This window comes from Dipteris shenzhenensis, chromosome 23 (assembly GCF_047967505.1).
Source record: "Dipteris shenzhenensis isolate YYH24624 ecotype China chromosome 23, Dip_SZ_1.0, whole genome shotgun sequence".
In the NCBI taxonomy this organism is placed as follows: domain Eukaryota; kingdom Viridiplantae; phylum Streptophyta; class Polypodiopsida; order Gleicheniales; family Dipteridaceae; genus Dipteris; species Dipteris shenzhenensis.
Window position 1 is genome coordinate 53,625,743 of NC_141618.1, and position 23,223 is coordinate 53,648,965.

Genomic DNA, 23,223 nt, shown 5'->3' on the forward strand with positions numbered 1-23,223 from the left:
AGAATGTGCAAAATCCACAGATCTACAACTTGCCCTGTGGCTGGAAACTGAAAATCAGCAAGAACTTCACAACGGGCAGTCAAAATCCAACCAAACTTGGCAGGATTCCTCTACAGGTGTAGGTGACCAGATTTAGTGCAAAAACTAGAGGAAAAACCCCAAAATGATAGACAAAATTCAACTCTTATGTGTATGAAAACTATTGCCCAGCATAAATAGCACCAGATCTGAACAAATGTGATCCAAATGTAGTTGCCCTGTAGTAGGAGGTGTCGCAATACCAAAAGCTCCAACTGGAAAGTGTCCTTGATCACTTTCTCATTGTATTTCGCTTGCTATAGCCCAAAAACCAATCAAAAATGCTGAAAAATAGCAAGTACACTCACCCAAAAGATGTCTCCAATTAGGAGCACGAGAATAGAAGTGATTCCCACGATGAAACTCCACGAAACAGTTGGGGGCAGCGAGGGAGAGCGGATGGATTGTGTGGGCAGCAAGAACAAGTGACTTCCTGTGATAAAAAGGTCACACAGTGCGAGGGGAGGCTAGGGAACGAGGAGAAGCTCGTGGGTAGGATGGCTCTGATACCAATTGATGGAAGCAAGGAGCAGAAGCAAGAGGGAGATGGAGAAAGGTGAGAGAGCAAAAGAGATTATGCCTTTATCCCCAACAATCTCTTTTGCTCTCTCACCTTTCTCCATCTCCCTCTTGCTTCCGCTCCTTGCTCCCATCACCCTTTTCACTTTCATATACACTTTCAATATGAAAGTACTATCTAATGAACTTATCAATTTCTTAGTTGAGAAGACCTCGTTCCTTCCACACTTGTGCTAGTGTTGGTAATAGCACATGTTTTATCCGTTGATCTATTAATGTAGATGACATAACTTTAAAAATTAAAGCATATACTTTTCTGCTCACTCTGCTCACAACAAGAGCCTCTTGAATTATCAGCTCTACTTTCCAATACAAAGTCTTCAAGAGCTTCACGTTTTACCTTCTTAAACTTTATTTCCTCGATCATGTTCTTTGCGGACAACAGTGGAGACTAAATCCTTCATTTGTTTGATAGGAATTAAATTAGGATCAACGTTTTCTTTCTGAGGTCTAAAATTTCCCTGCAGCAAGTATACTTTGCAATATCATAGATTTGCTTGCAAGAATGACACACATATATGATTACAATGGCTAAACAAGATGTGCTCTTACCTTGCTTTCTGTACTCTACACTTACATCCTGAAGTGCCAGCTTTCAACTCCACAATGTTTTGATTTCTCTTCCTTCGTTGTCTCCAAGAACCATTCTCTTCATTCTTGCTCTTCGTAGCTCATTCTTTGTTTTTGAATGCTCTTCGATTTCCCTCTACAACAACTGGTCTTTCAAGTTTGAATTTATTGACATTTCTTGCGCCTTCTCCATTCTTTCTTGGACATACAATGTCTTGTACATTTCCGCAGTTGAATGTTGAGTCAAAATGTATCCATACAATCCATTGTTCCCGTCATCCACAAATCTCAATAGTGTCGTTGGATTGGAAAATGGAGGTCTCGAATTTCTCAATGTGCATTTTGTGTAAATCTATCCATCGCACCATAAGTCGATACGCTAGGAGCCTACTCTTCTCATGTTTTCCTTTCGCTTAGGATTTAAAAGCGGACCCTTTCCTCTTTTCTACAGTGGTGCATATTGTTCTTCCAAATCAATGTGCAAATGGTGTAGTCTCTTATTTTGAGGTTCTTCTTCAGCAGTATGGTTGCACGTAGCCATTTCTTGAGGTTTGGTTCTTCGTCTCGTCTACTTTGTATAAAACCCATTGTTAATCTTTTGCGGTAACCATTCAAATATGTGATAAGATAGATTAGTCACGGGTTCTTTTTGAGAGGGCGCTAGCACGCCATCTAAAGAGGTGCAGAATCTATATGGAGAGTTTAATGCATCGTCTTCTCTGTTATTTAAAAGGACTCATTTATTCCTTACTGGACTGACACACTTGTAGTCATGAATTGACATACATCCGTATTTTATTGCTTTCTCCACATTTTCGAGGAGAGATAAAAGAGAAAATAAAGAATTCCTTACAGGGCCCCAAAATGAGCTCCCTTTTTTCCTAATGAATTGGGTCCATTTTGGTTTAACTAGATGGGAACTTGGATTTCCCTATCTATTATTCAAGCCAAATGTTCTCAATGGCAGACATGAACTATCCAACCATCAAAAGGAAAGCCATTGGGATAGTCCATAGTGTTCAAAAAGTTTGGCACTACCTTTTGGGCAACCCTTTTGTTTTCTATGTGGACCATAAGGCATTGCTCTACCCGATGAACAAAGCAAGCATGAAGACATGATTGTTGTAGGAGATCAACTTCAAAATAATCCACAAACTAGAATCATCCCTTTGTGGCACCGATCACTTATATGATATATACTCTTCCCAATGTTAGAGTATTCACAGTGTTAATGTACAAGGATATACATGAAGACATCATCTCTTATGGCAACATTCCTTGCAGGTGCCTCCACAGACAATGGCACTATTGCACAGATCTTGGAAGTATGTGTTAACTGTGATGTAAAGGAGGAAACATAGTCCTCCCATAATGCATCTTTCCACATGAAAGAGTAATTGTCATGGACAAAACAAATCAAGGTGTGGCCAGTGGTCATTTTTCCACCCAAGTCATGGTAAAAAAAAAGGTTATGGTGGAGTAGCATTTATGTGGATGTTGCAAAACACTGCAAGAATTGTGATGCATGCCAACGAGTCGTAGGGCCCACCTTCCAAGATCAAAGGCAATTAGACCGACCTACCCTTTGAAAAATGGGGATTGATTTCATTGGTCCATTCAAAGTGGCCACACACCCTAGCAAAAACAAGCAGGACTCACGAGTAGTTGTACTCCCTCATTCTTAGGGTGTTTGTACCCTCCCCTGATGTCTCACTAGAGAGCTCTATTTTACGCCTCATGGTAGGCGAGAGTCATTATAGATATAAGTGCTTGCTAGAGCAAATACAAACAAAAGAGTTAGCCAAGTGGTTAAAACGTGGCATGAGGTCCAAAGTTCGTCAAGCCCCACCAATGATGGCTTGTGATCTTTCTCAATCACATGTGCAATATTACAATTACGAATTCACATAAAATGTAAACATGAATAACAATGCTCATGAAATAGTTTTGAGTAGAGAGAACTCGTAGCAAATGAGCTCATCTCGATTGGGCTTTTTGCTCTTACAATAAACGACACTTTGACATACGCCCAAGACTATATGCTCAGAGAGCCGCCTGAGGAAACCGATTGATCATGTGCTTGCTAGAAGCATTGCCTAGCTCTCTAAAGGTGCTAGAGGTCAGATGACCTCCCTGAATTCTTGGAAGCTGACCCTCATCGAACCGATTGGAGAAGACGAGTGAAGGCGGCTCTCTTCATGCAATATCTACGTCATTCAAGCTTGCCACGTGGCCACCCAAAGGCTTCATCATGCATTTCACCATGTCCAACACTCCATGCAATTAACCCTAAACACCTTAGCACTCCACATGAGGATCCCAACAACCAGCTTATTTCTCTTCCCAAACATTTAGCATGGCGGGCGTGCTGGGGGGTGGAGGTGGGGCTTTGCCTGCCCAATTGGTCCACGTCCAGTAAAAGGGGGATCAAATGTGATGCCACCTTGTGGCATGACGCCCTTGAATAAACTGCATGGCGAGTCGTGTAAAGAGCTATATTATTTAAGGCAATGCTCACGAGTGAGGGGCCTAGCACATGGGAAGAAATAGGATGAGGTGGTCCCATGCATATTTCTATCCTATTCCCATTCCACCATGTGCTAATAAAAAAAGAACTAGGGTTGGGTTTAGGTGAAAGAGGACACCATGACATCATTTCACGTGTTTAGGAGACGCGAGGAGGAAACATGCCATCCTTCCATGTTTTTGAATCCCTAAAAAAGGGGAACCCATTCTGGTTTCGAGGGTGTAGAGGCCATGGTCCAGGATGGTTGGAGGGAAAGGGCATGGGGAGCCCTTTCTTGGGAGGGAAGCCCCAGGAAGGCAATAAGCGGTCGGCAGGCCACGAGCTATCATTTTTGGTGGCTTCCCGATCGAACAAGGGCGACTCATGCCCTTTCTCGGCTTGTCGAGGGCCATTGGGAGGGGGTGAATCCAAGGTGGCGGTGCCGTAAATCAAGGTGGCGCAGCAATTGGATGGAGGGTGGCGCAGGGTCAGGTGGTGGAGTGAATGGACTGCTCTGTTATGATCTGTGGGGAGCGATACGACGTGGCACAACGAGCTATAGCGAGGCACAAGAACTGGAGTTTGACATGCGTCAGTTTGGGACAAGTGTTAATGGGTAATTTCGTCCGAGGTCTTTGGAATGGCTGACGCGTTCATTTGCGGTGTGCTTGTGGTCTTTTTACCATGTGTCCGCAGCTTTTTAATCGGACAGTGGAGATCTCATCTCCACCGACCAAGGCCCTTGACGGGAGAAAAAGTGGCTACTAAACTCATCCATGTGCTAAGGCCCTGTACGGGGTGGCGTGGAGTAAGGGTCGGGTGGAAATGGACTGAAGAGTTTTCAGTTAGATGGTTTTGAAAAGGGCGCCTTTTTTGTGTGTCATTTTCATCTTCCCTCTCTCCTTCGTTTGCTGCTTGTTGCTTCTTTTCCACAGGGACCTCTCCGATTTCCACTTTTCCAGGTGCTCACAGCTCCTGCTACTCATCCTACACCTCCCGCACCTATCTATATCATGAGGCTTGTCAGGCGGAAAGCTCGTCGGCCTGAATCTTTTGAGAAGGTGCGCGCAGACAACTACATCGGATAACAAATCAACCTTGTTAAAAATTTGCGCTAGCGCATGCGCAGTTGGCGAACGAGAGTCAGCAGTTTGAATAATAAAACGCGTGCCTGGATGTAGTAAATACCGTAATAATGCTCTCAAATGGACTGCCATTAATTGTCCTCTTTGTTTTGCAGCTTCAGCTTGAGAAGGTGATTGGCCTTACGACCGTCAACGCCAATGGGTTGGCGTGCAATTCCATTACTGGGGAGCTTGCATATTTGGCTGGATCTGTGGTGGTCATCTATAATGCAACAACCAACCTTCAGACACGGTTTTTGATGGTTTCAAGAACTCCTAAGGCTCTCACATGTGTGGCTTATTCACCTCAAGGAGGAAATCTTGTCGCAGCTGGAGAGGTATTCCCTGACATTTCATGTTGTATTTTTGGCGATGCTTTCTGAAACGTGGAGGCAATTCCTGAAGACGTCCGATAGACGAGCATCAATGCACGTGACTTTTCTTAGTCGGATTTGTTTCCAAGATTGATGTGGATAAATTGAAAGTTTGCTCTAGTAATAATTTCGTAAACCTCTGGTTTTATAGTCTGGGCATCAACCAGCAGTTATTATTTGGGATGCATCTACTGGATCATGCTTGGCTGATTTGAAGACCCACAAGTATGGAATTTCCTGCGTTCAGTTTTCTTCAAATGGTGAGTTCAATAGTGATTGCATTTGGTCATAGCTGAGTCTGGCCTCTGTCTCTGCAGGACTAGCAAAAATCAACATGTTCTGTCTAAAAATGTATAAACATAGAGCATATATGTCTCGATGCGTGTACTCGCACCTTGCTTGCCGATGAGATGATATATTCTTTGTTGTCACAGAGCATGTGGTTCATGCTCTGCATGGTGAAGTGCATGGGGTTGAAACTTCGTGAATGAGCTCTTGTGAACGAAGACAGCAAGTATTCCAGGACTCGATTATATCTACGATTCCAAATTTGGGAATAGGCCTGGACTGTTTAAGCATTTGCTAATCCTAGACTCTTATACAATTCCATGCACTCTAAGTTGTGCCGATTTTATGCAACATGTCCTTTAATAGTCCTTTTACATTTCTGGTGACCAGGGAAACACCTCGTCTCAGTTGGCTTCCCTCATGATGGATTACTTTGTCTATGGGATTTGAAATCTGGAACATTGATCTCGAAAGTGAGAGCAACAACAGCGTTGTTGCCAATTAGTGGGATGTGTTTTGCTTCGGATGCGAGTTTCTTTGTCACAGCAGGGACCAGTCACTTGAAATGCTGGACTATTGGATTGCATGCAGGCCGTCAACGATCTGGTTTAGGCATAGGAACTCTGATTATGGATGGCAGAAATGTAAATCTAGGTAGCTTACGAGAAAGTTCTTTTGTAGCAGTAACTTCAGCAGAAGATTCAGCAGATGGAGTGAATGAGATTCAACCAATTTATGCATTAACTAATACAGGCAAGCTCAACTAAGCTTTGGCTCGCTCTAGTGTGCATCTTTAAACTCATAATGACAGTTCCTTATTTCACAATGTGCTCTAAGATGCAACCTTGGATTTGATCACTAGTCTTTTTTGCAGGAATTCTATGCCTGCTACATAGAGGCCTTGCAGTCAAAAAATGGGTCAATTTGAAGGTGTGTTTCAAAAGATTATGAAGGATAAATTTGCACCAGCTTCAAGTCACTCGTCCAGATACCTGACCATGTATGTTCTGTTGGTTCTTCAGGTTCGCCAAGGATATGGCTTAGCTATTTCTGGATTGCATATCGCTTGCGCATGCAGTGATGGTATTGTGCGCATCTTCATGCTTGAGACTCTTGCATTTGTGGCAACCCTGCCACGTCCTGCACCGATTGGCTTCCACGATCTCACTGATGCCAATACTTGTGCTTACCTTGCAATGCATAATGTCAATGGAATTATGTATCCGGATTCTATTGCTTGCCGATTTGTCACACGAGACAAGCTGGGTAAGTTGTAAGTCTTTTGAAGGTTTAAGTTAGGCTTTGCCTACTTGACATTAAACTTATTCAAAGGTATGGCCTGTTGCAGCTGTCGTATATGCTGATCACAGTCTTTTCATATGGGATGTTCATAGTTTTTCAAAGGTGAGTTGCTTGTTTTGATGAGATTTTTGGTCTGTGTAGAGTTTTGCTAGCTATGTGTGCTTAATATAGTTCAAAATACAGCATATCCTGACAATGCATGCTCATAATATTGGACGTCATCAGTTTTTCTCAAATTGTCTCCTGTTTGGAAATGGGAGTGTTATGTACAGCGGTGGAATGCAACAGCTCATTGCAGCACAGGTTTAATTTTTTGCGTTCCTCTGCAGGTGGGAAGATACCAGGCATTTTTGTCTCACAGTGGGTGTATTTGGGATGTTACAAATCTTCCAAACCACCACAAGAGCATGGACATTATTTCAACCAACGATTCTCTCAATTTTAGAGGAGACTTAGATGGACATGGAGCATTTGCAACATGCTCAGCTGATGGTAGCATCAGACTATGGCACCTTGACTCTCCGCATGATGGAGAAGATTGTTTGGTTCAAGCAGCAGCATCAATTTCAAAGCCTGGCAATGCTTATGATAAGAGCGTATTAGGGGTATTGTACACAGGTATGTTGCCATCCTTTCAAGGACCTTGGGCATCTAGAATTCCTGCCTGCACAAAAGTTGAAATTGTGATAAAGGCATGCTTACAAAAAGTGCTGTATGGATTTTGGGCCTAGCCAAGGAGTATGAATTTGTAATGACCTTCAAACATTGTCCAATCCAAATAGTGTTCATTGTCCTTGAATTTACATTCCCTTATATGCTATGGGAAATTATCAGATTGTAAGATGTAAACTTTGCTAGTCACATTTTTAAGTCTTTTTTTAAAGGCTTCAAAGCATGATTGCACATGCATGCAAGTTGCTTTATGTCTAGTCACCGTTCTAGGTCTTATGACTTTTCGACTACCTTTGATTTGGGTAAGCAGTTGCCTGGGCAAGGTCACTGTGATCTTTGGTTTGAGACTTAAAAGAATGATTCCATATTCATTCGAGTTGCTATCTAAAGGAGACTCCCCATCTCTGTCCAGCTGTAAATATACATGCCTACCTATGACTCATGAGCATGCTGATTTATAAATCTTCAAGTCTTGACTGCTCAAAGCCTTAAAACTACCAAAAGGAGAGAATTTGTTTAAGTCAAGCTCTATGTCCAAGACAAACTATACGTCAACTATGTATAAGGTTGGCTGCTCTGATTTCTTTGCATATGGGTTAAAAGTATAGTGTTATGTAGATCCGGGGCGTGCAAAGTTTTGAGTTGTGTCAAAGCATTCTGAACAATGCTCGGTAGAGTGCGTGCTGATGTGCTATTATTGTCCTGCAGACAAGCGAGCTGAACAGACAGTAAAGCCCTCTCTTGCTGATTCTGAAGAATCAGGGGATTCGTACAAGGGCTTCCGCTCAATTTCCGTCAGCTCAGATGGGAGTTATCTCGCAGCAGGAGACCGCAGTGGCAACCTTCATATTTATGATCTGCGTTCTCTTCAAATTGTGAGCTTTAAGGTAATAATCACTCAATGCATGGGCAATGGTAGGAGCAGTGGTTATGACGTTTTCTTGGAACAATCATAAAAGTTGTGTTGAGTATTGACTTATCTTTCCCCAGGAAACTATTTAGAGCTTGTGTGTGTTTCAGAGATGGCATTATTTAACAGCATCATTTGACAGGTGGTTGGTGAAACTGTGCTGGCACTTGTGGAAATACTTGGCAGGAAGCGCATGATGCAGAGATTCTTACACTGAGTTTTGGTACCGTTGCTATGATGGGTGTGGATAATCATTTCAAAGAGGTGTCGCTTTTGGCTTCTGGTGGTAGAGATCGTCTAGTGCACATATATGACGCTAGCAGGTATTCATTGCGAACTGCTTCAATGAGTCTCCTTGATTCTCTGCTTAGAGAAGTAGACATCATCTACTCTGCATTTGCTACTTGCAACACAAATTGATAGCCTTGAATATGATTGTACATTTGATTAAAAAGGGACCTTTTTGTCTGTTAGCTTTTGACAAGCTTTACTTTGGCCTGTACGATAGAATTTGATATCTAGTGCCTTTGAAACCTGGCGGTGTTTAAATTGCATTTATGGCGTGTCCTCAGGATTTTTTGTCAATCATTGATAGTATGTGTAGCTCTTCCAGATTACATTGTATCCCTTATTTTGAAATGCATAAGGAGGTACGAATAATCCAGATTACATTGTATCCCTGATGATACGTGGAGTCTGCCTTTCAACGTCCTTTGACGTTTTTGCTGAAAATTATTGTCATATGGGGCTTTTCAGTCAAAGTTTGATTGGGTTTTGCTGCTATCTGTGAATAACAGAAATTTTGATGTGATCGAAACATTGGATGATCATTCGGCTTCGATTACCACAGCAAAGTTTGCCTGCAATGGTTCCAAATTGCTTAGCTGTAGTGCAGATAAGTATGGCTGTTTATTCCTTGAAAACAGTAAAAATGCACATTAAAGATAGTTGCTTCTGATGTTCGTAAAAACGTTTTTCAAAATGCCACAGATCAAACAATATTTTATATTTTGCAGATCAGTGGTGTTTCGCAATATAGAGTCAACGTCTACTGGCCTGAAGAGCACACGTTACCATCAAGAGATGGCTTCCCGCGGCACAGTGTATGACATGGACATTGATCCATCCAACAAGCTGGCAGTAACTGTTGGCCAGGTTCTGGCATAAAATTCAAATAATGCTCAATAATGTCTTTTGCTTGGTAGCTTAAGGTGACAGAATTAACAGGTAATAGAGCTTGTTTTCTCTTTCTAAAAGAAATTTGTGCTGGCTGAGAAAAGCTGATAGCATAAAATGTTTGAATTCAGGATAAGAAGCTGAATGTGCTTAATTTAGCAAGCGGAAAGTCTGTGAGAAGTTTCAAACCTGAAGGCGAGGCTGGTGAGCCAATAAAGGTATAAAGTGGAGAAGCTTTTACCGGCAGCATTGATGATGGTATCACTATGATAATGCAAGGACTGTTGTTGAATTCTTTGTCTCTAAGAGCCTTTGAAGCAGGCTTGGATGTTTCAACCAGTTCTGGATAGAATTTCAATTAATTTCTCATTTCTAAGCATGGCAGATTCGTGTTGATCAGTGGCATGTACTTAGTTTGCTCACACTCTGACAAAAGTATGCGAATATGTGACTTTTCAGGTTCGTGTTGATCACAGTGGCACATATTTAGTGTGCTCCCACTCTGACAAAAGTATGCGAATATATGACTTTTCAAATGGGGATTTGGTGTGTCTGGGACAAGGACATGCGGAAGTAATCACAGGGGTGACCTTTATGCCTGATTGCAGGCGGCTTATATCGGTATGTATACCCAGGGATGCATTTATGTGACACTTTTATGATAAAGTGTGCCCAGGGGTGCATTTATGTGACACTTTTATGACAAAGTATGCCATGTGCTCCTTTGAAAATCCTCTACCAAAGCAGGCAGTGGTGAGGCGTTTTAGCTGTCAATGTCTCAAGCTGAGTTGGGCTGCTTGCTGATTGATGATTTGCAATTTGGATCAGGTTAGTGGAGACAGCTGTATTTTTGTGTGGAGGCTTCCTAACACTCTTGCTAAAATGATGCGAAAAAGATGCATTACTCGAGCTGAGTCACAAACTTTGCATTCATGTACTCAACTGCCTGGGTCCAAAGGACATCAGGAGGAGATGCAGAATCCACCCATTGACAGAAATATAGTCTCTGCAGCCGACGTTGATACTGCTGTTTGTGAAGTTGTTTCAACTGTGCCGCAGCTCACAAATAGCATCACTCCGGCATTTAAATTCAGTGTGTCGAGGCTGCCACATTGGGCACAGGCCAAGGTTGCAGAGACCATTGCGGAGAAAGACGAAAATGAATTTGCAGAAAATTCTGTGCACTCTTCTGAATCCAGATGGGCAGAGGTATGATATTCAAATCACTTGTTATGTTTACCTGTTTAGATTACATGTTTAAATGGAGTGTAAATATGTTCTTTTCTATTGTTTGGATATGTAGTTTGGGTCCAGCTAATCAGAGCAGTTTCAGATAAAACTCAAAGCATTCTATTGTGCAGAGACTCGGCTCTGAAGGTTATAAACTGTTCTCTGAACCACAAGTAGTCACGCCTCCTGCAACAATTCATCCAAGTAGATATGGTCTTCGACGCAAATTTACGATTGAAGGGGCATCTGCCAACACATGTAATTCACCTGAAAGCTCAGTTGAGTCTCAACCTAGTAGAGCTTCAGCTACCAGTCTGAAAGCCTCAGAACGGTATGATATTGTCTGCCAATTGTTGTTATTCATTCTTTTGCCCATTTAAAGGAGTCTGTTGTAAGAATGATTGTGTGTGTCTTGCTGTTCAGAAAGGATACACATTGGAAGACTGTGCATACATTGTTTTTTGACGAGGATGATTTTTTCCAAGACAATGCTTCTTCTTCAGGACATCAGCTCAGACCTGTTGCAGATAACATAGAAAAGAGAGATGAAACAGAGATTATTTACTCTGAAGAGCATTTCGGAGGTTTTCAGAATGTCAGAAGAGATGAACAGGGACTACAAGATGGTAGAAATGATGACAGTGTTGTGGTTTCTCTCTCAGATGACGAGCTAGAGTCGAGAACTCCATTAAATTGCCTGATTACTGGATATAAATGTGATGATAAGTCCAGGTCTGGTAAACAAATTACAGGAGAACCCCTGAAAAAATCTGCTCCACTTGTTTGTATGTCGACAAACAGTAATGAAAGGGCATCAACCCTTAGTTCGGAATTAACACAAATGGCAATGCTGAACAGCGGGCTTGGAATTATAAATGAAGTCCCTATTTCTGAACAAAGTGTTCCAGAATCCTTGATAGGCAAAGAAGGCGTTGAAGGGGCTGAGCATGAAGAACAGATGGTGGTTCCAACGCGTGATGACTTAAGTGAGGAGGATGAGGATAATGAACAATACATCAGCCCTGGCAGAGATCTCTTCAGTGCTCATTTTGGCAAGCTATCTACTGCAATCAAGGTAGTGTGCATTTAAATTCCTATCCACCACATTTGCTTTAGGGGGATTTCCTGAATTTATGTCTTTAGAGATATAGGCATAATAATAGGAATTTCGGATGATACTACAAGATGAAGATAACATAAATGGCTCTTCTTCACATAAAAATATGTGACTTTCACTACATAGCTCTGACCACCATGATTCCAAAGCAAAGTTTTTTTAAAAGTGCATATAAATATCACATCCTAAAAAACCAGATGAATCTAAAACTTCAAAATCTACATTAATTCAGATTATTAAGTCACATTTTTAATACTTTCCTAAGGTAATAACAGAGACTTGATTAACACGCAGTCTAACCTATGCTAACTTCACCTAACATTAACCCTAACTTAACAATGAGCTAACCTAACCCTTGGCACCTCCTCCACCGCCATCGTGTAGGAGGGCAGCTTGCTGCCTTTGTCATTTGCATTGCCATGCCCACGTCGTGAGAGGGTGAGAGTGGTGAAGGTGAGCGAGCTGAGGAGGTCAGAGAGGGGAGTGGAGCAAGGAGCATGGAGTGGAGGGGATGGAGGTTGAGGTCGGAGAGGGGATGAAATTAAGAGCAAGGGCAATGGGGGGGGATGGAGAGCAGTCGAGTGAGGAGCATGGAGTGGATGGGAGGTTATAGGGTTTGCTAAGGAGGGCTGCTGCCAGCCGTTCGAGCAGGGAGTGGAGTTAGCCATTCAATCAGGGATTGGAGGTGCAACAATTGCCAAGGAGGGAAGACTGAAGGGAGGCGAGAGGACAGAGAATCAGAGACAGAGGACTGCTGCGGAGGAGAGAATGAGGAGGCAAAGGGGCGCTAGAGGAAATCGAAGAGGGCAAAAAGAAAGAAAGAAAGAAAGAAAGAAGGTTTATTAAAGTCTTTGGAAGAGTGATGGGTCTATGAGATTGTGAAAAACTTGGTATAAACGAGCTGTGGTGGTGGAGCTACTAAACGAGCATCCACACCAACGCAAATGCAAAATATGCAAAATGTCAGTACGAAATTCTAAGTACAACATAGTCATGTCATGTCCGTAGTCGATTATCTCATCATCATCATCATCATCACATCATCACCATCAAGATATCAAGGTGGATGTGGCAATGGGGACATGAAATCGGCGATAGAGTGTTGTTAGTCACTCAAAGGTGCATCTCTTGGTCATAGCTTTGCGTCTAACCAGGGCTACTGTGACCCCCGTCGAGTGAGACCCGACTCTAAACATGGAGGGGATGTCTCTAAGTGTGATCTGTGACCTTGAAGAAGAGATATGTGTGACCAGCCCAAGGTGGTGGTGGTGAGACGGAGAAGTCTGTGATATGTGATGTGAATGATAGGGATCCCAAGATATAATCAACTATGCTAGACCCCCCTCCATGCGGAAAGCAGGTGAAGTCGCCGGAGGAGGGCCATTACTCAAGACCGCCATTACTCAAGACCATTGTAAATAATGAGATTGTGTGCCGTACCTAGATCTAGTAGTGCATATTGATAAGAAGTGGTAGCGGCCCGTCTATCACAGACACTCGTGATATGTCAACGTCAGCCAGATTTATGTCGAGAAGTAAAACATCCTCTCGAAAATCTAGTAGTGGCACCTGGTGCACCCTTGTCCTCGTGTTGAAGTCTCCCACTAGGAGAACTTCTCCGCAGCTCGAGAAATCCATAATATCATGATAGAGGGACGTATATGGTGATGCCTTAGCCTCCTCATGTATTGCCCTAGCAAAATGTGAGGTCTTTGGTGGGAAGTAGCAGGTTGCTATGAAGAGATCACGGCTAGCGGTGTGTCGTAGTCGGATCCAAAGAAACCTAGAGTGGTGATCTCTCCTCTCAATTGAAATTGCCCCAATAAGAGATGATTTGTATAAGATTGCTACTCCTCCTGATCCCCATACTCCGCTTGCCTCCCTCGTCTCCCCCCTATAGGTTGACTCCCAAGTGTATCCGTTGACCATTGGTAAGGGGTGCTTTGGCCTCTGATGTGTCTCTGTGTAGAAGACTATGTCTTTTTCTATGTATGACTCTGAGAAATTCCCAGGCTCGGACTAGAGGGTACCATTACAGTCCCAAATGGTGCAAGCAAGGGTCTTAGTATCTTGAGTCTCATAGACCTCGCTCCCCTAAGTGGAGGAGCGGTCAAGTGGTTGGCGGGGTCCGATGATGAGACATCCATTCCGCAGTGCTATCCACTTCCCCTCTTTGCGAGCTGCATCACGCAGCTGTAAGAGGGCACATCTCTCCTCTATCTGTAAAGGTGTCAGGTCCTCATCCATAGATATGTTGGGGTGATCCCACAGAGACGATCTATGATGCAAAGCTGCTAGGTGTGCATGAGTGTTCCTTTGTTGTTGCTCCAAAAGGGTACCGAAACAGTTGCCTTTGCAGATTCTCGCTTCACCACCTCTACCCATTTGGATGTCTCTGCTATGGTTGATTGCATGGTGGCTATCTCAGCCTCCATGGTTGCTGCAGGTCTACCCCTCAAGGCCACACTCAAGGAAGAAAACTCCTTGAGCTCCAAGGTGTCCTGTTTGAGCTCCTGGATGGGATTTGCCTTGTTGCTGAATAACAATCGCTTGCTCTTGGGTGAAATTGGTTTGCTCCTGTGCAAACCGGGTCAACTTTGCCTCGTGTGCCCGAATGCTACGTACCTCTATGAGGAGAGGCTCCCATAGATCTGGTGGGTCCAATAATGAGTAACTTAGACCTCTTGAGATCTCGGCTCGATAGAGGGCTGGTGCAAAGGTAGAGAGGTGGGGTTGGATGATGGGTGGTGAATTGGTGAGCGCGGAGTGGGGTTATCAACGATGAGGGGATATCAAGAGTTGTCTTGACCAAGGGTAGATATGGATCATGTTGAGGTAGGTCTATCCCTACAGATCGCTGCCTCGAGTCTATTCCAAGGGACCATCCTATTCTATCCCATCTTGCATTCAGTCTTCAGCTCTTCACTATAGCAGCCCTTTAGTTGCCCATGAGCAAAAACCCCATTTTCAGCCTTATAGGGAGTAGAAGCAATTTTCCTTTCTCCATTTCATTCTTCAAGAGGTTTCATCTGTTACTACAATTGCAATACTCAGCCTTTTGGATTTGCAACATACGGTAGGGAGCCACTTTCACTTGGTGATTCTTTTTTGCACTATTCTCTAACATTCATGCAAGCACTTGTGATGTTTTTTTCAGCTCAGTTATGCTTTTACTCCAGTGGGATACTCTTACTATGTAGGGGGGAGTTTAGCTCGTCTCTCTTTCATTGGTATCAGAGCGTCAAAATATTTTCTTGAGTTTGTGTGTGATAGTTTAGGGAGGCCCTTAAATGTTAAATGTATGGTTGCAACACTTTTTGGCAAATCGACCATAACAGTGAAATGCCTTCCAATTCTAGTTAGGATGATGAGGTGGTGCCTCCATGAGGTGGGAATACACTAGAAGCACCCATTGTGCCATCTACCATGATGCATGCTTTGTTGCAAATGCAAGCTCAATAATCAAAGATTCTCATCCCTCTAGTCTTATAGTTGATATATATTGGTGCCACTCATGCCATGCAATAAGCCAAGGTGGAACTAGGTCGTGCTACTCATGAAGCCAAGGATGAACAAAACGATGTTGTGTTAGGCTCCATAAAGGAGTAAGACCATGAGGCTTGAAAGTGAGCAAGATTGGACATTCCTCCTTTTTGGACTCAAGACCATGCATCAAAGGTTGTGGTGGGTGTTTGTTGAACAATCAAGTCGTCATTTGTCAAGAAGGTAAACTTTTAGAGGTGTGATTGGAAAACCTTTAGTTTTTCATTTAATGGCTCAATCAGTTTTAAAGCTACTTTTCAATGGTTCTCGTAGACAACAATGAGAATTCCAAATGAAGCTACCATGTGATGACACAAGTGTTGTACATATTGTGACAATGGAGATTGGATGATCCAAATGTGGCCAAATATGATTCGGTGGATTTCATCAAGGATAGATGATTGGATTTCTTGTTCCCATTGTCCTTTTCAAGTCCATAAGAAGGAAGATCATCCTCATTAGGAAAATTTCAAGAGATGGCCATATTAGGTGGTATTGTCACAGCCTCAGCCTAAGCCAAAATGACTTCCTTCATCATAGAGGAGCTTTAGGATGAGTAGAAAGGGTTCCCTTAGCAGTTTTCCACAATAGTTTTTGCCATACTCGTATGGTTCATATACCAGACGTATGCAAACATATGAGAAAATAACGTATGAAATGGCATATCATATGTGACCCAAAATCTAGCAGAGTATGTTTTGAATATCATACTTTTCAAATGTCTAGATTGAATGGTTTAATATATACTTTTGGAGTGCTTAAGTAGTGAAACCTGAAAATTGTTGATAAAATTTTCTATACCTTATGTTTTGAAAGTATGAAAAATTATAGGGCCACGTGTGTATTCACAGCCTGGGGCATCTTTCCATAATTTTCCATACTTCCATACTCGTATGTATATGCCGTATGCAAACGTATGGAAAAAACTATGTTTTCCACCATGTTTTCCAGTTAGATTGTTGATTAGAAGGTCCTATTCTAGGCAGATTCCAAGAGTTAAAGGACATCATTTTCACCAATGCAGTCAAGAGAACCATGCTTACAATGTTTGTGAGAGAGTAGCATTGAGTGGAGCATTCCTAGAAGAAAATGCTAAAAATAGTGTGGAGGCATAAACTACCTTTAAGATCTTTAATTAGATAGTGGGGAAAAGGGAGGAGAATGGGGATATACTCGTTCAACAAGTTGCAAAGAGTTCAAGGCCACAACGCTCATGATGGAAAAAATGAAAAAACACCTTGTCATTGTTGCCAGTGGCCACATACTGGCGTGCATTATTATTTACCCATGTATTATGAAGTGGGTAGAGAAGGGGATATAAGAGATTATAATCATGAAAGTAAAAATTTAAGCATTTGATTCGTCAGCTTGAAGATCAAAATTTCATTGCATTTTAGATTTCAAACCATAGTGTCAATGTGAAAAGACTTTTGTGTGGGGAATGAATGTGTCGTGCAAATTGATAGAAGACTATTGATAGCTACTGAGACTTTGATCCAATTCCATGTCGTGCATGTGATATATCATCAGGTTTAATGTTACTATCGTTATCATTCTCTTGATATCTTAATTTAGGTACAAGAAACCAGATTAGGTGATACATCTTGTGATGGTTGCTTTTATGATGTAAGGCCATTGGATGGGCAATTTCTTGTGTAAGCGATGTGGCTTAAAAGTACTTCAAAGGTTCCAATATGGGGACACATTGTCACATGTTATATAGCTACATGTTTGCAAATCCCTATATTTGATCCAAAACGAGGATTGGTAATAAATATATCTTCCCATTGAGACATCATGTGTAAAGCCTGTCAAATTCTCTCTCTCAGATTGGTTATGGAAATTTTCTGGTCCTGTCTATAAGGCAGGACATTGCCATGGCTTTACATGTTCTAGATTTGTCTCCCTGAAGCTGATCATTCCTTTTCTATTCCCTGGAAGCACATCAACTAACTGTTTCATACTGGAAAAGAACCCGAACTGTCAACATGTCTAAACTACACAAGCTTTTGTCATGCCAATAAGTATTCCTCCACAACTTATTGGCATGACAAAAGCTTGTGTAAAGCAGGACACCTGTCAAATTCTCTCTCTCAGATTGGTTATGGAAATTTTCTGGTCCTGTCTATAAGGCAGGACATTACCATGGCTTTACATGCTCTAGATTTGTCTCCCTGAAGCTGATCATTCCTTTTCTATTCCCTGGAAGCACATCAACTAACTGTTTCATACTGGGAAAGAACCCGAACTGTCAACATGTCTAAACTACACAAGCTTTTGTCATGCCAATAAGTATTCCTCCACAACTTAACTCCACTCACTGGAATTTTTACTTTGGGGAGCGAAATATAGATTTACAGTAGAAGTCACAGACCAGCCTTTTCATAATTAAACATTTCTGTTGCTAAAAGCAGATGGTGGATGAATAACCACTTCAAGGTAATGATTTTGTTTTCATGTAGCTAATTCCATTTTTGTTTGCTTTACTGCAAATGCAATGTTTGTTTTTACATTTTGAAGGTTCATACCGGACAAGCATCAGCCAGAAGTAGCTTCTCTGCTCGTTTCTTTGCTCAGGCAAGTCATACAATGCCAATAGTGTCTTTGTTTCAAGAATCTCCGGTGATGGATATTGCGCACACTCTTAACAGAAGCTCATCACCAACTGAGGTTGGAAATACTTCCCTTCTTGCAAAAGAGCGGGAATGCTTGAAACTTAGAGAACGACAGGTGAGTTCTGATGGAGCCACAGCTTCAATTCTTTTTAAGGTTTCCAAGAGTTGTCTATTTGTCAGTCATAAGACTTAGTTTTCTTTTTATGTGGACTTGTTCAGGATAACATGGCCATTGAGGTGCAGCAAATGCGAGAGCATTTAGCTCATCTGGGGATCACAGCAGCAGAGGCAGCATCCTGTCCTGTAAAGCAGCTAATAGGTGAAGAGGCCCCAATGGAAATTTCACGTAAGGACAGATCTCAACGGACGTTTACATCTATCACAGGTGCTTTCTCTCCACCCGCTTTGGGAAATTTCCTGGAGTCTAAACAGGATTTGGCAATTATCTCTCCTTCGGATGAAAGGGATAGTTCTCTTGATTCAGAAGCTCAGTTTGAAGGACTAGAACAAACTCATACTTTTGAAGGTGAAGGTAAGGGTTGCACCAATGTTGTACTTGGAGTTGAATGTAAGGCCTTCAGTTGTGCATCTCCATCTGAAAACTGTTGTTCTCAAGCAGCTGTACAAAGTCAAGAACAGAAGCTGTTAAGCTTGCAAACCTGCTCAGCGAAGTTGAGCTCACAATTACGCTCTCCAGTAATTGGATGCACAGGATATACAACCGAGGAACAAAAAATGCCTTTTGACATAGGGGAAGGAGATGCTTACTTGACCTACCCTAGTAAGATGGTCTTGGAAAAGGAAAATGAAGTTATCACCGACTTGATACAATTCGAACCGGAATTTCCAGGTATGATTGTTCAAAGTGTTTATTCTTTCAATTTTCACTACTGTGTATTTGCCCATTAATCATGTCGTCTGAGTACTTTTGCATGCATCTTTTTATTTAGTATTTTGTGCCTTGGCTGTTGGTAGGAGGGCAGCAAGATACTCTTACTACTCAAAAGGATAGAGATGATGAAGGCATGAGGTTTGATTCTTCAGCAGACCTTCCCACCGCGATGCCTGTCAATCCTTTGAGCCCATCAAACCCGGTGGACAAATATAAGAATGCTCTGCAAGAGTTGTCACGAGCTGTCGACAATGCTTTAGATTTGTTCAGAGGGCTTGAGTCATTGAACAGCAAAGATGCTGATACTCTCGTTCCAAATTTGTCCAGTCTCTATCAAGAGTTTATGCCACCAACTTTGCAAAAAGTTTGGCTGCTGTCTGATTTTATGATTTCCTCACACCAGTCGAATAACTCAAATGCTCTGGCTTGTGACATTCCATCAGCTATGGAGTATTCCAGCAATCTTTCCTTGGATCATTGCTCTGTCAGGTCCAGCAAGAATGGTATTTTTCGATTTCCCTTTGGTTTTAAGTCCATATTTTTTCCCTGCACTCCCTCGTGCATTTACATATAGCCCATTGCATTTGTGTACTCTGCAACTCAATCTACAAAGGATCAATGCCTTGTGAGTTGTGAGAAAGTGGTAAGTCTTATTAGTGTTAATAACACCCTGTCTCTTAGCAATTGTAATTAACTGAAAGCCATTTTGTGAACATGCACCTTTTACTTTCAAGGTAGATAATTTCTATATCTTGACAATTTGTTACGAGAGAGAAAGAATGAAATTTTAGTAGTTTTCAAAAGACTGAAGGGTCAATGAGACTGGAGAAAACCAAATACAGTAAAAGCTAAGGGATGGAGCTGCTGAACTTTGAAGCAAGCATCCGCTCCAAAGGCTGATATTGAAGACGAAAAGAACATGTGGGGTAAGTATACCTCAATGTCTTTGTGGGAGGGCAACATAGCCTAGCATAATTGTCCACATGAGAGCCATGGGCTATGCGGGAACTAGTCAGTCAATTGTAGGGAACTAGTCAGTCAATTGTTCACCAAGGTTTTTGAACCTCTATACACTATCTGGTGGAGCAAATCCTCCAATTGGTAGAGGATAGCAGAGATGATCTCGATCGATAGCTCCTTCGTGAGAGCTGGCATCGTCAAAAGAGGAACTCAATGATAGGACGACGTTGATGTTCAACTTGAGCAGCCTGGCTGGGCCTCTCTTCTCCTCTATGGTCTTCATGATGGAAAGGTCACCTCCCCATCCATAAGCCCCCATATGAGGAGAGCATGGGAGGGTTTTGTTAGGATTGGGGCTAACGTGTCGATCCCATATGCGATAAACTCAATGCATAGCCCCTCGTGATCCTTAGCTCGGCCATTGTGCAATTTCAATGTCGTATCCTTGACTCCCCCTCTGGTGAACAACGTGCAAGTGGTGGGGCGATGTGTGTGTGAGATGTGAAGTGGGATGGTGTGGGACATCATAAAGATGGTGTGCATATGTGTGCTAGATTCTCAAGTCGGTGAGAGGTGATGGAGACCTATACTCAAGGAATCTCTATCAAAAATCCTAAGAGTTGTTGTACAAGATGTGTAGCAGCTGCTCCTCATTTTGACGAAGAAATGCTTGCTTCTTCCAACGTACGAGATGTTGATACTTGCATACCGTGTTTGGTGTGTTCGGGAGGTGACATTTGGTTTCAAGTCAGAGCTATTGACAATAAGCATTGCACTCCGCATCGTACCAATTGTTGCAAGGTACAAAACCAAGAGGTGGTGGTCTAGTGGACCGTGTGGTGTGGGGAAAGATTTGGAGGGCAGCCTCGTGGAGTGTGCGACTAATCAGGGGAGCATGGTCCTCTATGAGTGGTATGTGATCGATGTAGGTTAGGAGTCTGTTTAGGCATCTAGAGTAGGTTGGTGAGAGGCTGTGATCAAAGTGTATGTCGTGGTAGGTGCCGTGCTTCCTATGTGGTGTGGCTAAGCATGGGGTGAAGATAGTGAAGAATAGGAATGTGTGATCAGCTCTTGGAGGGAGTGGTGCTACGGTGAAGTTGGTGATACATGAAGTGAAGATAGGGGATCCCATGATGTAATCTACTACACTAGTACCCCCCATGTGGGAAGCAAGTAAAGCCACTTGAGGAGGGCCATAGGTCAAGCCCGTTGTAGATGATGAGAGCATGCATCATGCCCAGATCAAGGAGCGCGTGTCCATATGGTGTAACAGGCCCATGTCGGTCCGATGAGGTCCTAATCATACTTGCTCCGTCTAAGTCCATGTCTGGTAGCATGATAGAGTCGTCTCGGAAGTCCAGCTCGTCTTGGCGGTGAACTCCCCAACAAGGAGAACTTTCCCGCGGGCTGAAATGTCTGGGATATCCTGATGTAAGGGTGCATATGGCGATGTCTCACCCTCCTCTCGTGCCACTCTAGCGAAGTGGGATGTGTCTGGTGGGAAGTAGCATACTGCTATGAAAAGGTCACAGGTGTTTGTGCGTCGGATCCAGATCCACATGAATCGGGAGTGTGCGTCCTTCCTCTCAATGTAGATGGCTCCAGCGAGGGAAGACTTGTACAATATTGCGACCTTGCTTGATCCTTGGACTCCTCTTGTATCCCTCGTCTCATCCCTGAAGGCTGAGAGAGAGAGAGAGAGAGAGAGAGAGAGAGAGAGAGAGAGAGAGAGAGAGAGAGTTTATTAACGTCCACAAAAGACCAAGAAGTCTATGGGACAGCATGAAAACCAATTAGTACATCAGCTAAGGGAGGGTGTCTCCTAGGGAGTGCAGAGAGAGAGAGAGAGAGAGAGAGAGAGAGAGAGAGAGAGATTTATTAACGTCCACAAAAGACCAAGAAGTCTATGGGACAATTTGAAAACCAATTAGTACATCAGCTTAGGGAGGGTAGCTCCTAGGGAGTGCAGAGAGAGAGAGAGAGAGAGAGAGAGAGAGAGAGAGAGAGAGAGAGAGAGAGAGAGAGAGTTTATTAAAGTCTTCGTAAGACGGGTCTATGAGACGTGAAAAACCTTATACAATGAGCTGTGGTAGTGGAGCTACTAAACGAGCATCCACACCAATGCATAATGCAAAAAAGTGCAAAATGGCAGTACTAATTTCTAAGTACAACATAGTCATATCTCGACTATATATATCAATCTTAGCATCATCGTCGACATCATCATCATCATCATCAGTAGCAGCAAGACATCAAGATGGATGAGGTTATGGAAGTGGAGGCATGAGGTCAGCAATAGAGCATTGTTGCCCCCCCAAGGGTGCGGTCTTGGTACGTCTCCTGGTCGTAGCTCTGTGTCTAACTAGGGTCACTGTGATCCCTGTCGGTCAGGCTTTGACCCTAAACAAGGAGGGGATGTTTCTAAGTATGATCTGTGAATCAACCCTCTGTTTGAGATGTCGGGTCACGATCATGTGGAGGTCTCGCCTCGTGGGGGGGAGTCTATGTGATCTAGCTGAAAGAACTCCGTGATAGAGCTCTAAGAAGTATCAATCGAGGAAGAAGTCTACTCCTGTCTTCGTGCTTGGAGTATCCTATCGCGGTATCTGAGCACCTCATGAATGAAACTAGCCAAACATCGTTGGTCTAGGTAGGAGAGGAAACGGGCCAAAACCCCATAACTATCTCTGAAGAGGTAGTAGAAACGCCCTCGGATCTCATAGTAAACAGGACATCTGAAGATAAAATGCTTCTCTGTCTCAACCTCCTGCATGTCACACAATGTGCATATGCGCTTCTTCTTAAGTAACCACTCTACTCTGTCGCTCTCGATACGAAGTCCGTGTGAATAGACCCAGAACCGCCCAAGAGAGATCCTCAATGAGTGGGGTAGGTGAATCTGCGTGTATCGTGGTGGATCAATGAAACCCTTTGCTGTGATATGTAAGAAGTGATCTCTGTAGAAGCCCAGCTTCATTGGAAGATCACTCGGGCCCAACCAAGTCCGGAATGAGTGTAGTTGTAGTAGATCCTTACGGATAACCTGGTTGATCTCGTGTGATAGGAGAGGAGAGAAAGGAGCATCCATGTTGTACTGGGAAAGAGGTAGTCTATCCATGTGGAGCCCTAGTCCTTCAAACCATCTCTCTGTGTGTGCATACCAGCACCTCTGGTCTCCCTCTGTTGCAAGTGCCATAGAAGAGGACAATGCTAGCCATGGTATCCTGCTACGCCCGGATGTGTAATCCCCATTCTCCCTTACTCGGTAATGACCTGAAATGCAGCAT

At 42.9% G+C, this 23,223-nt stretch overlaps 1 protein-coding gene across 1 annotated transcript in view; it reads left to right on the top strand.

The window, feature by feature from the left end:
* The first annotated feature begins 4,708 nt into the window (after window positions 1-4,708).
* LOC147887564 (Transducin/WD40 repeat-like superfamily protein) overlaps window positions 4,709-23,223 on the top strand; it is a 32,425-nt gene continuing 13,910 nt past the window's right edge. The window contains exons 1-20 of the mRNA XM_087394978.1: window positions 4,709-4,794; window positions 4,974-5,195; window positions 5,383-5,491; window positions 5,910-6,272; window positions 6,394-6,449; window positions 6,542-6,785; window positions 6,868-6,923; window positions 7,151-7,439; window positions 8,202-8,380; window positions 8,590-8,726; window positions 9,201-9,302; window positions 9,420-9,558; window positions 9,711-9,797; window positions 10,039-10,200; window positions 10,408-10,788; window positions 10,941-11,140; window positions 11,233-11,884; window positions 17,990-18,199; window positions 18,304-18,934; window positions 19,060-19,479. Coding sequence (XP_087251104.1) covers window positions 4,747-4,794; window positions 4,974-5,195; window positions 5,383-5,491; window positions 5,910-6,272; window positions 6,394-6,449; window positions 6,542-6,785; window positions 6,868-6,923; window positions 7,151-7,439; window positions 8,202-8,380; window positions 8,590-8,726; window positions 9,201-9,302; window positions 9,420-9,558; window positions 9,711-9,797; window positions 10,039-10,200; window positions 10,408-10,788; window positions 10,941-11,140; window positions 11,233-11,884; window positions 17,990-18,199; window positions 18,304-18,934; window positions 19,060-19,479 — 4,687 coding nt within the window. The 5' untranslated portion in view covers window positions 4,709-4,746. The remainder of the gene's footprint in view (window positions 4,795-4,973; window positions 5,196-5,382; window positions 5,492-5,909; window positions 6,273-6,393; window positions 6,450-6,541; window positions 6,786-6,867; window positions 6,924-7,150; window positions 7,440-8,201; window positions 8,381-8,589; window positions 8,727-9,200; window positions 9,303-9,419; window positions 9,559-9,710; window positions 9,798-10,038; window positions 10,201-10,407; window positions 10,789-10,940; window positions 11,141-11,232; window positions 11,885-17,989; window positions 18,200-18,303; window positions 18,935-19,059; window positions 19,480-23,223) is intronic.